At 36.6% G+C, this 16,109-nt stretch overlaps 1 protein-coding gene across 1 annotated transcript in view; it reads left to right on the top strand.

The window, feature by feature from the left end:
• Positions 1–15,408, top strand: part of VEGFC (vascular endothelial growth factor C) — an 80,085-nt gene extending 64,677 nt beyond the window's left edge. Inside the window, exons 5-7 of the mRNA XM_060001378.1 lie at positions 10,990–11,096; positions 11,400–11,733; positions 14,946–15,408. Coding sequence (XP_059857361.1) covers positions 10,990–11,096; positions 11,400–11,733; positions 14,946–15,060 — 556 coding nt within the window. The 3' untranslated portion in view covers positions 15,061–15,408. The remainder of the gene's footprint in view (positions 1–10,989; positions 11,097–11,399; positions 11,734–14,945) is intronic.
• Positions 15,409–16,109: the final 701 nt, after the last annotated feature.

Below are 16,109 nucleotides of genomic sequence, written 5' to 3'. Positions count from 1 at the left end.
TAAGTAGCATATCATTCGTTTTACGTTATTTAAGAACAGATATAACTAAGTAATTGAGGGAATCATTCACAAAATGAGCCATTCATAAAATAATTCTTGAGTCTCTAAAAAGGACAAAGAATGTTTCTAGGTTCTGTGCGAGAGGACAGAGATGGGCTTGGTTGCCCCTAACCTCTGTGCATTCAGAGTCAAGGGACAATGTGTGTTATGTTGATATTATTATTGTTATTATTTATTTTCCTAAATATGACTGTGCACCAAGCCACTCATGCTCGTAACTAGTGCTGCCAGGTGGTGGCCTTGATGACACACACCACAGAGCAGAGTGTGCTCGCTGTACATGGCTTCTTGGTTTGAAAATTCCTCCTCTGCTCACTAGCCCTTTTGAGTTCTGCTAAGTTCTATAAACTTTTTGTGACACTTTTTCATCTTTAAAACAAAACAATAAAATGTTACATATAACACAATACAGTATAAGATTTATAACCTGTAGTCCTCACAATCTATTCAATAACATGACACTATATTACATATTAATCTAAGATTATAATACCATAATAGAGCAACAATGATGATGATGATAACATCTAACCCACGAGGGTGTAATGATGTTTATTGTCAGTATTCATGTGAAATATTAGCCCAGTGCCTGACACACAGTAACCGTTCAATAAACATTGGCTGCTATTTTTACTGACATTTTACAAATGAGAAAATTGAGTCTTAGAAATGTAATTAGCCTATACAAAGCTAAAAACTAAAGAAAAAAAGTGTCAGAAGGAGATAAAAAGTCAAGTTTTCCTTTTTCTTAAGCTCTCCCCCAATAGCATAGAGCATTTCTAGTATTTTCAAAACAAAATTCAAGTCTCAATAGCAGCAGCAACAAAAAATACCATAAATTCAGAGGTGGAGGACAGTATCTAACAGAAAGGGTCAGTTATCATGTTCATATGGATGTTCTCATAGATTACTCTCTTTTTTCCAATTATTTCCTCTTATGTTTTCCTTCAGATTAAATTCCATGAATTTCTATGGCCCCGTTAATGATGGAGACTCTTTTTATGGAGGGAGCCGTTTATGATTAAGAAGCGATGCCCAAGATCTTTCTACTTGGTGTTTATTCGTTCATGAGTATTTATGTTGAGTGTTCTATGTGCATAGCACTGTGCTAGGAAACATAGGATTTTTATAAATGGATTATGTAATTTCTTAACTAAAGCAACTTATGTACCAGAGGACAAACATACACAAATGTATCTAATATAATAAGTGTACAGTACACTGTGCTCTGCTTCATTCAGCCATTCAGCAGACAGTTATTATGTGCCCTCTAGGTACTACTGTTGTGCTAGGCTATAGAGATAGATAGGATTGCTATTCCAGAAGAAATCCGATAAGTGAGTCAGACATGTAACCTTAGGACTGGAATTGGTGTAGGAGAGGAGGTGACGGTGGTTGCATGACTGCAGCAGAGTGTGTGATGGAGAGGGTCTGCAGAAGTCCAGAGAGGTCAGCAGAAGTGCAAACGCCATTCCAGGGATGGACTTCTTCTCTCTTTCCCTTCCAGTCGCTCAGGAACCACTAAAAGACACATGTAGGGACGTGATATTTACATCTTATATGATAGAATGAACAGCCTGGTGGCAGTGTAGTACGTGAATTAGAGAAGCCAAACAGGAGTTGGAAAATGTGGAGAGGACACTTCTGAAATAATCCAAGAGAGAAATAATAAGAGTGGGTACTGAGGCAGTGGAAGCGGGGATGGAAAGACATTTGAAATATAAGAAAGTGTATGACTTGGCAACTGCGTGTGTGGGACGACAAAGAGGGAGAAATTGAAGATGAAACTGCATGTATGATATTCAAAAAGACGGGGAACACCTGTTCACGGGAAGAACGGGTTTGTGAAGGAGAATTTAGTATTTACGTGTGCACTTTGAGTTTTTGCAGCATCTCTGAGAAATCAGAGTGGAATGTTCAGCAGAGAGTGGATCTGGGGCTGGGGAGACACTGGGGTGGGGAGGCATGCCCATTGGGTAGCTGCCAATAGGTAACTGGCACTTAGAGCAATTGGAAGAAATTAAACCAGCCAAGGAAAATATGGGACATAAGCAGGGAAGAGGGGCAGCAGATGACACCATGGGGAATATGAATGTTTCGGAAACTCGGAGAAATCGTAGACTAGCACGAGACTGAGAGAGACCAATCAGAAAATTTAGGCATAAAAACTGGGCGAGAAATATATTACCAAATCCAAAAGGTATTGCAAAAGCCAACAAGAGTTGAAGGAAAGAAGTGGTGAGAGGATCAAATATCAGAAAAAGCTTAAGAATGGTTAGGACTGACTCCATCACCTGAAGGACGTGATACAGAGATAACATATGCATTTATTAATGACCTACTATGTGCTAGGCGCAGAGAGAGAGGGTGAGAAAGAAAGAGGGTAAGCAAGAGAGTGAGAGAAAGTCTCAATTACGCATGAGAAGCTGAATCAGAGGGATCAAGTAACTTTCCCCAATGTCACACAACTAAAAATGTAGGAAAGCAGAGATTCCAACTAAATTAGGAGCCAGTTCCTCCCTTTGGGGGTGCAGTCATTACTGCATTTTTAACTTCTTGAAATTAAAAACAATAACTTCAAGCATACAGTAAAGGACAAAAAATGACATCTTTCTACCCCAATTCAAAACTTAACAAACATTTTGTCATATTCACTTAAGATACAACCCAAAGCCCCAGTCACCGTTCTTCATCCTTGATTCCCAGAAGTAACCACTACGCAGAAATTGTACTATTCTCATTCGTGCTTTGCTATTTTTATAGCAGGTGGATGTATTAACATACCACGAGAGATTATAGGGTACACCTTGGTGTGTTTAAATTTTTGTGTTAAAATTGGGCCATTAGTTTTAGTCTCAACAGTATGTTTTATAGATGTAATCATTGATTTCTATAGGCCTGGTGTGTTCATTAAACAGCTGCATAGTATTCCATTGGATGAATAGATAGGTAGATAGATACAGATAGATAGATAGATAGATAGTTTTTTCATGATTATTCTATGACATTATACTATAGGGAAGGCAATATTCAAGCATTAGGAAAAGAATAAAATCAAAGGAGAGAGATGTCACATTTGAGAGACAAGTGCCTTGCAGTTAATTTTACCCACTGGTAAATGTATTGGTTAGTCAATTGGTTATCATTAACAATGTTCCTAAAGTTATCCTAAAGAAAATAACACGTTCTGGGACCAATGAATAGAATCGAATAATTTAACTGGATTTAAATCTGTAAAAGCAGTAGAGATAAATTACAAAGGCAATGCTGAGACTATGCTTCTGGACCTTTGAGCACAGCCTGCGGTGTTTTGCCTCTGTACAGGTATTGGGGAAGCATAGGGAGTTCTGTGAGTAGAGAAATGACAAGACATTGCTCACCATGGCCAAGGTACCTTGAGTTGTTTTAATGGTTAATAAAGATAGAGGATATGTATTATTTCAGCCTGATAAAGAGGCTGTATCATGGGGGAGAGTCATGTTATGGTGAGAAAGACAAAAAGGAAGGGTGAAGAAAGGTGCAAAAATTGACAAATCTAGCCTGAAGGCTAATTTGTGAGTTTGTTTACTGCCTTTATTTCTTTTACAAAAGTGTTAACAATGTTTACTAAGATACCCAGTAAAGCATACCTGCTTCTAAGAAGTTACAGTTATTCAGGTTTATTAGGGAAACTTCATTCTTGTGACAGTTCATCTGTTCAACAAACAGAGTAGATTTACAGCCACGAAAACCTTTGATTTAGAATCTGAGTGTCTTTGGACTGTTCATCTATTACAATGGATCCTTAGTCCTAATGCTTAGAAACTTGAATATCCATGAGTTTTTCTTTTTCCCCTTTTAATTTTTCATTATTTCCCTTTTGATTTCAAGATTGTACATTGTCGCTTTACACAAGATAGAGATAAACAGAATAGCATGTTGATTTTAATAAACTATTTCAGAGCAGAAATGTGAAGATAATTTACCTGCCAATTAAACTGTGACATAGTCTAGCACCAGTTGATCAGAAACCACCCTTTTTTTCAGCATTTTAAAACATGAATTTTTATTCTTCCCTGAAAATATCCTCTTTGCAGGTCAAGCCCTAGGTTCATATGCAATTATTTTTGAAATCTTAATTCATGTCTATTCATCCTCTTTCCTACAAAGCTCATCATCTAAATATTGTCAAACACCTTCAAATGAGCACCTATGATATGAACTCAGGTAAGAGATTCCAGACCCTGAAGCGTATTTTTTTCCAAAAGGAAGCCAACCATGCTGTAGAGTGTGCCTGTCTTTGGGCTGTCTGTTTCTGCTTTCTAAAAGTTAATAATGGAGAGCACAGCATCCCTGTGGCTTGCTGATTGACTGGTAGAAATGACAGCAAAATGTATATGACCGAGAAGATTTCATCAGTACATCCTCTGCGCTAGGCTGTTTCTGTAATGTTACCCATAGGTAGGGGCTATTAGATCAAAGATTTTGTGACATTTAATGTCAAGTTTACCCAGATCACATTGATGATTATTTTTAATAAATGTCCATATTATTAGACCACATCTACCAATCATCTTCTAAAAAATCTATAGACTTTTTTAGAAATTTTAGGTTTTTAGAAACACTGAGCAGGAAGCCATTGCTCTCCCCCAACTAGTTCTCCTATTATTAGCATCTTTTTTTAAAAAAAATAGGTCTTTATTGGAGTATAATTAGTGTGGTAAATCTGATACCATTGATGAGCCAATACTGATACATTATCAGCTAAAATCCATAGTTTACTTTAGTATCTTTTTGTTGCACATTATATGGATTTTGACAAATGCATAATGACAGGTATCCACCATTATATTGTCTTACAGAATGTTTCACTGCCCTCATAACCCCTGTTCAGCCCTACTTCCCTTCCCCGAAACACTGCCCTCAACCAGTCATTTTGATGTCGTAGCGACCCTCTCATGCCCTCAACACATGTTGTCATTGTTTTCGTTTTGCTTTTTTGTTGAGATGTGACTGTGATGAGATAATGAGACCAGTGGCTATTGAAGGACATTTTTACTGAATTCCTGGTTACTATTTTATCATTTCTCTGTTCTGATTCTGTTAGTTTGAGTTAAATATAGCAATAAAAACTGACAAACTGACCAATAGAGTAACTGCTAGATTTCCATTGTTTCAACCTACCATACCTCTCTCAACCTTGTATATCCAACCAAATCCAAAAAGTTTAAAAATTTAAAAAAGGAAACCACCTAAGCTTCTAGACTTATCCTAGCATCCTGTGCTGCTGTGCTCTAGTTCTAGTGACCATCCAACTCAAAAACAAGCACTCCTGTACGCAGCTAGCCAAGCAATGACTACATGGCATAAGCCATGCTTTATACCCAAGTCTTAGATGGTAGCTGGGTTGTTGTATATAGCAGGTTACTGCTTTAAAACAATCATTTATATTCGCATAAAAAGTGAAAGATTAGATTTCTAAGCCCACTTTTTATACTAATGCAACAATTGTATTAGCCTTTCACTTACTAAGTCTAGAAAAATTAGTAAAACTATGGATTTTCATTAATCAGACATAATTACTAATTTTTTTATATCTTAACAAACCCAACTCCATCCACTGTTCTTCCAGTCACAAGCAAAATAGTAACATAAGCAGACGTAAGCACAAATGAGCATGAAATCAATAAAAATCAATACCAGGTATGATAAATATATGCGTTTTATTTAGATATATTTCTGTTAAACATGTTCCTTTTTTAAGACAATTTATATAGAGCCTTTAAAATGAATATAATTCTGATTTCTACCCATAGTACTGAAGAAGCTACTTAATAACATTCACTATCAAGGCCATTTTTACTTAACCACTTTTCATTTGATATTTACCACTCTTGCAAAAATATAAGCAAATCAACATCTGTGTAGATTGCTGAGTGTATTCAAGGGCCACGCATGATGAACTCAAGATGAACACAACAATTCAAAGACTTTTGGAATAAAATTGTTGAAACCAGGGCGCTGGTTTTACTCAGGGCTCTGTGGCTCTGATAATGAAAGAATATATTTGCCCCCCCACCTCCTATGCTGAGAGCAATCTTGAGCAAAAAGGGTCTAGATTGATATTAAGCCGTAATGTATTACAGGTCTGAGTGATGTTAATCATAGTGGGCGAAGTTCAAACGACATCAGCAGTTGGCCATTAGGAAATCAAAACCCTATTTTGATTTTTTTCAAAATTAATTATGTAGTCAGAGTTCCCTTACGGTTTTCGCAATGGAGTACAAGAACATCTTATTGAATGTCCAACTGAATGACGTAAAGCTCCTTGGAGCTCGTAGTACATGCTTTCAAACTAATATTACTGGATCATACACCACTTTTAACAAGATTTAGCAAAGAATAGCTATTTGAAGAACACACCTGTGGACTATAGATGCCACATGATCAGCAGAATTTTAATCTGCTGGGATGTTGTAAAGATACCTTATTAAAAGGGCTTCCAATGAGATTAATCGATTAACAGCACAGTTCATCTCCATAGAAAGAATTTGCTTTTTAAAGAAGTCATTGAGTGCTACAAGTTGAATTAGTATTCAATTAATGTCAACATTCATTTTGAGCAACCTATGAAATATTTTTAAAGAGATACTTAGTAAATTATATCAATAAGCATTTTAATATAAATCAAGATGCAGTTCATTTTTTCCTCTTAGAAATATATTACCAAGATGATAGTTATTTGAAAAAGAATAACATTTCAGCTCAGCTCTAACTAATGCCAAATAAAGGTGGTAGTATGTCTTCATTCCTTAAATATTGATTTGGAGAGTCAGGGAATTTCAAGTATATAAAAACCCGAGTGACGAAAAGTAGAGATGAGAGTCCAAAACATAGGATGCACGAAGTAGCCTACTACAATGTTCAGTGCACAAGAGCTAGTAATTATTACCCAATGTGTAGAACTTAACACATGTTGGAGCAGATTAATCTTTTAGCATTTTCAAAGGAAGGTCAATGGCAAAATAAGATTGATTTGATCATTAAATTTGTTGTTCTCTAACACACAAACCGTTAAATTTTTGTTCCCCGGTTTTTTGTTTTTTGGTTTTTTTTTTTTTTTGGTAACGCTATTTATTTATTTAATTATTTATTTATTTTTTGGCTGTGTTGAATCATCGTTGCTGCGTGCGGGCTTTCTCTAGTTGCGGCGAGCGGGGGCCACTCTTCATCGCGGTGCGCGGGCCTCTCACTATCGCTGCCTCTCTTGTTGTGGAGCACAGGCTCCAGACGCGCAGGCTTAGTAGTTGTGGCTCACGGGCCTAGTTGCTCCGCAGCATGTGAGATCTTCCCAGACCAGGGCTCGAACCCGTGTCCCCTGCATTGGCAGGCAGATTCTCAACCACTGCACCACCAGGGAAGCCCTGTTCCTCGGTTTTCATTAGCAAAAAGCAATAGCTACCAAACCAGCCAAGTGAAGTTTTGAAACAATTAATGAAATAATTCTTAGAAAAGCATCTTTATCCTCCGTACAAATGATAAGCAGGATTGTGGATGTGTTAGTGTGTGTAGGGATGGGAAAGGAAAAGTAGGAAAGTTAACCTATTTACATATGATTCTCAACATAAATTACTTCACAAATAATTGCACAATGTTCTGCTTTTCTATGCAAACAAAATGTGCCTTTGAATCAATAGGTTTTATAAATACAGTATATAAGATAACTGATTTATAAAATTTTAAAATATGTTTACACACATTAATATTCAGAACTCAAAGAGAAATTTCAGTAGGATAAAAATGCTTTGGAAATTAAGATGTGTAGAAGGTAAGTAAATTGTACTAAATCTTCTATCCACCATGAAAACATTTCCTTTCATTCTAACATAACAATATTTTGGAAATTGTGTCTCCCATCTTTTCACATGAGAAGCTTTAAACACTTAGAAGATGCTATTCACTTTTAGAGCAGGGAACTTGAAGTAATTATAAAAATATATTCTATCCAAATATGCTTTTTTTATTGAAGTATAGTCAAATATATGTTTCTTTAATTAAGTCGTATCTTACCAGGATTCCAAATTTCAGCACTGAATTGTGTGTTAACACTGATGAGTAGAAGTTTTTTTTATTCTTGGCAAAGCTTCTGAAGCTATAGTTTTCTAGAAATTTAAGTTTTAAGAATATTAGAAATTAAAATATTTAATTCACTTTGAGCAAACCATAATTAGTTGGCAATAAAAGTTTATGTTGGCAAAACATTTCAGGTATAACATAATTGCAAGTGTTATTCTGAAGGCCGTATTTTTATCATGAACATTCAAAAGCAAAAGAACTATGAAATCACTATTTAATTCTATAAAACTAGGCAAGGCACCTTCTTGTTTTTTATGACACTTCCAGAAATGTCATTTCCTACATTCATTTCTACACACAGTCCATACTTTTGAATTCATACTTCTGAAGATGCGAAATATTAGAGAGAAAACTATATTTTTCCTCACTACATAAGAGAGAGGAAATTGTTTTTGCTTCATACCTGTTTGGGATAAGCAATTTTGCGTACATATTTATACTTAAGCACAGACACATTAACACATACTCCTGCAGTTGAAGATTTTATCTTTCACCAACCTCCCTTAGGCTAGTGATGGAGATTATTCTTGACACTTCCCATTTAAATAGCTTAGATGTGTTTTGTCTACTTTAATGACTGTAACTAAAACAAATACATCTGGCATTGCAACCATCTATACACAAACACACATACACCACACATGTGGGAGACAGGGAGGTTGTGTGTGGGGGGTTGTATATGCATATTTATACACACGTATCTGTCCATGCACATTACATACATTTCAAAAATATTTATATGCATATATATATATAATTGAAATAAAGTTGCAGAAAACATTCTTTACCACGTGCACTCCAGTAGTTCATATTTTATTATATGCTATTCTTTTATATTTTAAAAATGCATTTCCCAGCCCATATAATTGAGCTCAAGATCCACTAATGGGTTGCTGCTAACAGCTGGAAAAACACTGGCTTAAGTAACGGCAGTATAAATCACATATTGGCAAAATTAAAGATGCTTTTCTACTGCGACCACAACAGCACTGTACCCACCTGATACCAACATGTATCAGGAATGTATTACTTAAACGACATATACGTCAATGTTGGGACAGCGTAGCCAGAATGGTTTCATCATCATTGATAGAAGAGTGACTTGAGTTTCGTGAGCCAGGATTAATTGCATTGCTGTTATATACTTACATATAACTGCTTCTTATTTGATGGAAGGCTGCTAAAGTTTTGGGTAGGATGTAAATTTAAAAACACGATACTATTTTGGCAAACTGATAAATACTGTCTAGATTTTATGTGGAACAGAAACATGTTCATGACTTCCCAAGAAAATAATGACAAAAATATGTAATGAGTAGAGATTTGCTCTCAGGGATACCTCAAATTATTAGGAAAGTATAATGTTCTCTAGGAAATATTATTCAGTGAAAAAGCAAGGTCTGGAACAGTGTATAAGGGATGCTATCTTCTGTGTAAAAAAATAAGAAAAAAATACATACATATAGACTTACATCTTTTCTTTGCAAAAAGAAACACTGATGATATAAACCAAAAGCTACGAAAACAGCATGCTGGAGATATGAATCCAAAAGACCTCTGAATATACTTTTTCTCATAATTTTAACTCTGATGATCACATAAATGTTTTCCACTTTCAAAATAATGAGTTGAAAAGAAAAAACATATAGTATTTGCTGGATAAAGCAAATATCTCAATATATACTTATATTTAAGCAAAGATGGTTAGAAACCAAGATTTTAATGGAAGTTATTAGTTGAAGTCAAAGGACTAAATTTAAAACCCCAGTAATGTTCAACTGGATTTGGAAATAGCACTATGAACTTTTTTCCCTAAAAATATGTACAGGTATTTCTTGCTTAAGATCAATAATCTATTCCCCCAAATATAATAATGCTCTTCTCCAAAAAAGAGAATTAGGGCTCCCTGAAGGGATGGCTGATCCAGGCATGGGGGAGAAATCGGGCAACATGAGTGTATGGCATCTGTTCATCCCAGAAAGCAGAGAAGCTGGAAAAATAAAGGGGTCATGCCATACAGGCACCAACACGAAGGGGTCCCAGTTAGGCAACAGTGAGACAATTGGCACATCAAAGGAGCATTTGAAGCCCATATGTTCAGATTTTTAGTTAAATAAATAAGGAAGACAGAAGGAGGAAGGGAAGGAAAAACTAGAATAACAACAAAGAACATGGTCTTTGATTCCTTTCTGTGGAGCGAGGAGTGGGAAATCTGTATTAATGGACGCTTTACAGCTATGGGCATCTGTGCTTCAGAAATAAGGCCGTAAAGGTGCATGTATAAGGATGTTTCCTGTAGAACTGTTTGAAAAAGCCGTAAATTGGAAGAAACTCCAATGACTACCAATAGGAGATTAATAAAATAAATAATAGTACATCCATTTATGGACTACGATGCAGCCAGTAAAAACGATGTAGCAAACTTCATAAAGTGACATATAAAGAGGTCCATAATATATCGTTTAATGGAAAAAGGAAATTTCAGAATAGTATAAAAGGCTTTATCCCATTTTTTCATGAAGTAAAACAGTATGTGATTATACAAATAAATGCATTTGCCTTAAAAAGATAGAAATCTGGAATGAATGATATAAGACCATTCCACTAACAGTGGTCACCTCTGGGATTAGAATTTGACAGCACCTGTGGGTGGGAGCAGTTTGAGAGGGAATGTTTGCATTTCATTTTATATATTCTTACGTCATCTTGGTGCTTTTTTTACAAGCATTGTTGATTTTGTAACACGTAGGTAAGAAAAGAGATGATCCCTTCCATGTAACAATTATTCTCTTGCTTAACCCATCTCTCCCACAGATGCCAGGCTGCAAACAAGACCTGCCCCACAGATTACATATGGAATAATCACATCTGCAGATGCCTGGCTCAGCAAGATTTCATTTTTTCCTCTAATGCTGGAGACGGTAAGCCGAATGCTGTATTAAAGACTAAATGTCTCTGTTTTGATGAACAAATATTGTAATATTAAAATCACATGTACAATATTCATTTTCATGCTTTGAAATCACTCACTACAAAATAGGACACTTTCTGCTTTGTATTGGTATTATTTTGAAATTCTTTGTGAAGGAACCTACCTGTGTGTGTGCACAACCCTTTAATGAACAACATGGAAATGAAAACACTTTTAAAGGCTTTTTATTGTTTCCCACCGCACCCAGCACCAAGTAAGGGATAGTAAAGATGTCCTGACTGTGTTTATCTAGACTCTGCAGACGGATTCCATGACATCTGTGGGCCCAACAAGGAGCTGGATGAAGAGACCTGTCAGTGCGTCTGCAGAGGGGGGCTTTGGCCTTCCAGCTGTGGACCCCACAAGGAACTGGACAGAAACTCATGCCAGTGTGTCTGTAAAAACAAACTCTTCCCCAACTCGTGTGCGGCCAACAGAGAATTTGACGAAAACACATGCCAGTGCGTATGTAAAAGAACCTGCCCAAGAAATCAACCCCTAAACCCTGGAAAATGTGCCTGTGAATGTACAGAAACTCCACAGAAATGCTTCTTGAAAGGAAAGAAGTTTCAGCATCAAACATGCAGGTAAGAAATCTTCATAAACAGTATTCATTTCTCTTACTGGAAATAGTTTTCTCAATGCAAAGCAGTTTTCTCAACCAAGATATTGGTTCTTTGTTAGAATGGAACTAGTTAAGTTCTGGAAGATGAATTCTGATATTTGTAACCAATGCTAAATTTTTGTGAGACTTTGCCCCCCAAAAATAAGGTGGGAGTCCTGGGAACCAAAACCAGATCCAAGCTCAGAATGCACTAAATCCTTGTTCCAGAGACTAAGGTAGTAGCTCTCCACGTGAGTTAGAGAACAGATGCAAAGGACAGTCACTTGTGGAGCATTTTCACCTGCCCCCAACAAAATGATGATGCCATCAGATGTAATTTTGTACAGCTGTTCTAAGTGCAGAAAATGTGCAAGCTTTACAAAGGATAGGATGATACCGTTTACTGTGGAATTGTATCTAGAAATGAAAATATAAGTATAATATTTAATGGAATCAGAGAAATAAATTAATACGTTGTTCAAGGTTACTCAAGACATTCCTTAAACCTGATTCTGCTCCCTTCTTCACCAGAAAAAAATGAGTCTCTTGGACTCAAACACTTTCAGTGTTAAGCCCTGAACCTCTTCCTCTTTGATCTGAGAATAAGCCAGACCTGTGCTTTTGACATTTGCTCCCACTCTCCTTCAGCATCTCGCTCCACCAGTCACGCCCTCTCCCTTCCGTACCTTCAATGTCCTCAACTCTAGTGTTCATCCCCCTCCATTTTTTCTATTTTATTGGCATCTCACTGCGATTTTGAGCATTCTGTAGCAACCAAGCTCTGTCCTTGTCTTCTGAGTTGCACCAAGACCAGGCATTTGGCATTTGTCTGTTCACCTCTTTCATCTCTCATTTATTCAACCAACTGGAACCTGGTTTATGCCCTAATATTCCACGATCAAGTTCAGTAGACCCTGCATTGTCAAATCCGATGGACAATTTGGTCTTTCTGTAAAACTGTCCTTTCCGTAGTTTCTCTTTAGGCTCTCCTCTGTTTTGAGTGAGACAACATTGCTCTTTCCTGGTTGTCCTTTAGGTTTTCTGACCACTTGCTGTCCATCACTGGAGTTCTCACTGGGTTCTCTTTTTCCACCCACTCTTTACAGATGGTGATAACACCCTTTCAACAGATGATTATTCACACAACTTAAAACTTTATTTACATTTATTTATTTACAATTATTTATAATTGTAAATAACTACAATTTATTTACATTTATTTACAATTTAGTATCTGCATGAATACTTCCATTTATCTACAGTTTAGTATCTGCATGAATGTTCATCATTACCTTTATCTTCAGTAAATAAAGTATCCTTCTTTTTGATTCTCAAGAGTTTGTATTCCCACTTCAGTTTATCTTTCTGATGATTTGTCCACACTAACATGTTAGCTAGTGCATGAGGAGACTTCCATGAATCTAGGTATCTCATTAATGACTTTTATTTTCTTCCTTTGTCATTTCAGAAGACCTGATAGGAATCCTTGTTTTTCCTCTTTAGAATATTCTGGGCAATGATATTCCAATTTTACTTGCATATCCTACTCTAATCACCAAAAGGATATTTCAAAAATGCAGAATATAGATACTAAATTTTATTAAAGATCATGAAACCATTTTTTCATATTGAATCTGAGTGAACCCAGTATACATTGAAAAACCTGAAATTTTTGTTTACATAAAACTAACCAGCTGGGCTTCCCTGGTGGCACAGTTGTTGAGAGTCCGCCTGCCAATGCAGGGGACATGGGTTCGTGCCCCAGTCCGGGAAGATCCCACATGCCGCGGAGCGGCTGGGCCCGTGAGCCATGGCCGCTGAGCCTGCACGTCCGGAGCCTGTGCTGCGCAACGGGAGAGGCCACAACAGTGAGAGGCCTGCGTACCGCAAAAAAAAAAAGCAAAAAAACTAACCATCCATACTTGTCTACAGAATTCTTATATTAACTTAGTAGAAAAGATTTCTGTCATTGTGTTTCTCCTCATCGCATACACTGTTCCTTAATGGCTTTCTATTTACTAACTCTCTCCCCATGTTCATTTTTCTAAGTGTATAATTCCAGGTTTTATGCATATACTGAAGCGAAAAAAAAGATAGTTTAATATTTTGAACATATATATACTCATTTTCTCTTCATATTTATTCCAAAATTGTGGCAGGCAGAGTATATATTCTGTGGTTCACTGCCTTAGTCAGCAACTTACATTGATCATTGAGAATTGTATCTCTTTAGTAAAGGAATACCAGTGGCCTTATAATAATGTCATTGTATTTAGAACTGAAAATAAATAAATAACATTCTAACTAGACATGCTTTCTTTTCTGGAGTAAAAGAAATGCTGTTTCAAAATCACATCTGTAGTATTTCTGTGGTGCATGTTTGATCTCCAGGTCACCTTGCATTTTTCTTGCATTATATCCATCCCCACTGCCACATGTTACGTATACTCATCCTCCAGAAAAATCCTTCAAAGATAGCTCCCATTCACTGGAGCAACAGGGCTGCTGATGTGACTGGCTGCTGGGTCGTTTGTCCTTTTGCCACTACTAGAAACTGGACATCTGGGGTAGGAGGAAAGGGACCCTCACAGTGAATACTGTCCCTCCCAGTGCCTTCCCCCAGACCGCACTGTTTTCACATGGAGCCCAGGTGGAGGAGGGAGGCTGAGCCACTCTCGTGCAGCCAGCCAGCTGCCAGTCTAGTCAAGTCAAGAGTGAGGATGGGGCCCTCACCGTGGACCACGGTCCTGCCAGAATGGCTGGGTTTAATCGCTCCAAACTCCAAAGTCTGGGTTCCAAACGAGTCCCAGAGTCTTGTGAATGCTACCATGCTTACGTGATCACACTGAATCGGCAGACCTTAGATATTCACTTCCAAAATTTCTGTTTTATGTTACTTTCATCTACGAAGCACAGAGCACCTCAAAAGAACTAATGCTCACAATACCTCATTCTTCCATTCGTTATTTCTGCAAGCAAGACTCTTTCTTTTTTTTTTTAGGTTTTTCCATTCCTCTTAAATTTGGTAACGCCAGGCACAAACTTTAGCAATGTATAAACTGGAGAACAATTTTATGATAAAATGAGTAACTCTGTACTAGTTTGGAACTTAAAAAAACACAAAAGTGCATTTGTAGCTTAACAAATTCATCTCCTTGGTCTTTAACGAAAGTCTGTCCTTCTTTGTTCCCCTAGTTGTTACAGACGACCGTGTACAAATCGAGTGAAGCATTGTGAGCAGGGACTTTCATTTAGTGAAGAAGTATGTCGCTGTGTCCCTTCATATTGGAAAAGACCACATATGAACTAAGATTGTATCTTTTCTAGTTCGTCATTTTTCTATCATGGGAAAATGGTGTTGCCATGTTAGGACTATGAGCACAGAGACTTTGTGGGACTGAACCATGTGGATAATGTTACAGAAATGGACTGGAGCGCATCTGCAAAAGACCTCTTTAAAAGACTGGTTTTCTGCCAATGACCAAACAGCTGAGGTTTTTCTCTTGTGATTTTAAAAAAGAATAATGACTATATAATTTATTTCCACTAAAAATATTGTTTCTGCATCCATTTTTATAGCAATAACAATTGGTAAAGCTCACTGTGATCAATATTTTTATATCATGCAAAATATGTTTAAAATAAAATGAAAATTGTATTATAAGCTGGTAAGTTGAGTCCATTACCATCTTACGCCATCAGCAAAACTCGATATTATGAAAACTGTCATCTCCCCCTGCCCTTTCCCCTTTTCTCTAATTGGATGTCAGATTTTGATTGCTGTATGATCCTGTAAAAGAAAGTTTCAGAGGGACAGCGGTTGCTATTAATTTTATTTAAATTCATCTCTTAATATATTTAATGAGTAGAAATGTTTTAGCCCATGACACTTTTGAATTTATAGCCAAATGAATCAATAGAAAACATATCATCTTCTAAGATAGTCTGCTTAGCATGGTTATGCAGTTGAAAGTTATTCAGTGCCCTTGGAGCATTCAGACTCTTAACCTGATATAATAGCTCTCATCAAACATTTAAAATATTTTTCTTAAAAAGAATTTTAATCTTAAAAAGAATCTTTCCATATATTTAATTTCTTCTGACCAGCTAAATACTTTTTATAAGCTGAAGCGCTCCTACCCAGTACATATAAAATAAATTGGAAATGACATTTAAATGCTCATATGTGCAAAAAAGGAAACCTTTCAGTCACACAATTAAAGCACTTGTTTTGTTTTTTTTAAAAAGGCAGCACACTAAAATTTCTTTTTCTGGGAACAAATATTTTGCCTACATAAATGCAACCACATAAGTGGTTGGCTGGTTGACAGAGCATTGATTATTTGCTCGTAGGACATG

This window comes from Delphinus delphis, chromosome 21 (assembly GCF_949987515.2).
Source record: "Delphinus delphis chromosome 21, mDelDel1.2, whole genome shotgun sequence".
Taxonomy (NCBI): Eukaryota; Metazoa; Chordata; class Mammalia; order Artiodactyla; family Delphinidae; genus Delphinus; species Delphinus delphis.
This window is presented reverse-complemented; position numbering and strand designations above follow the sequence as displayed.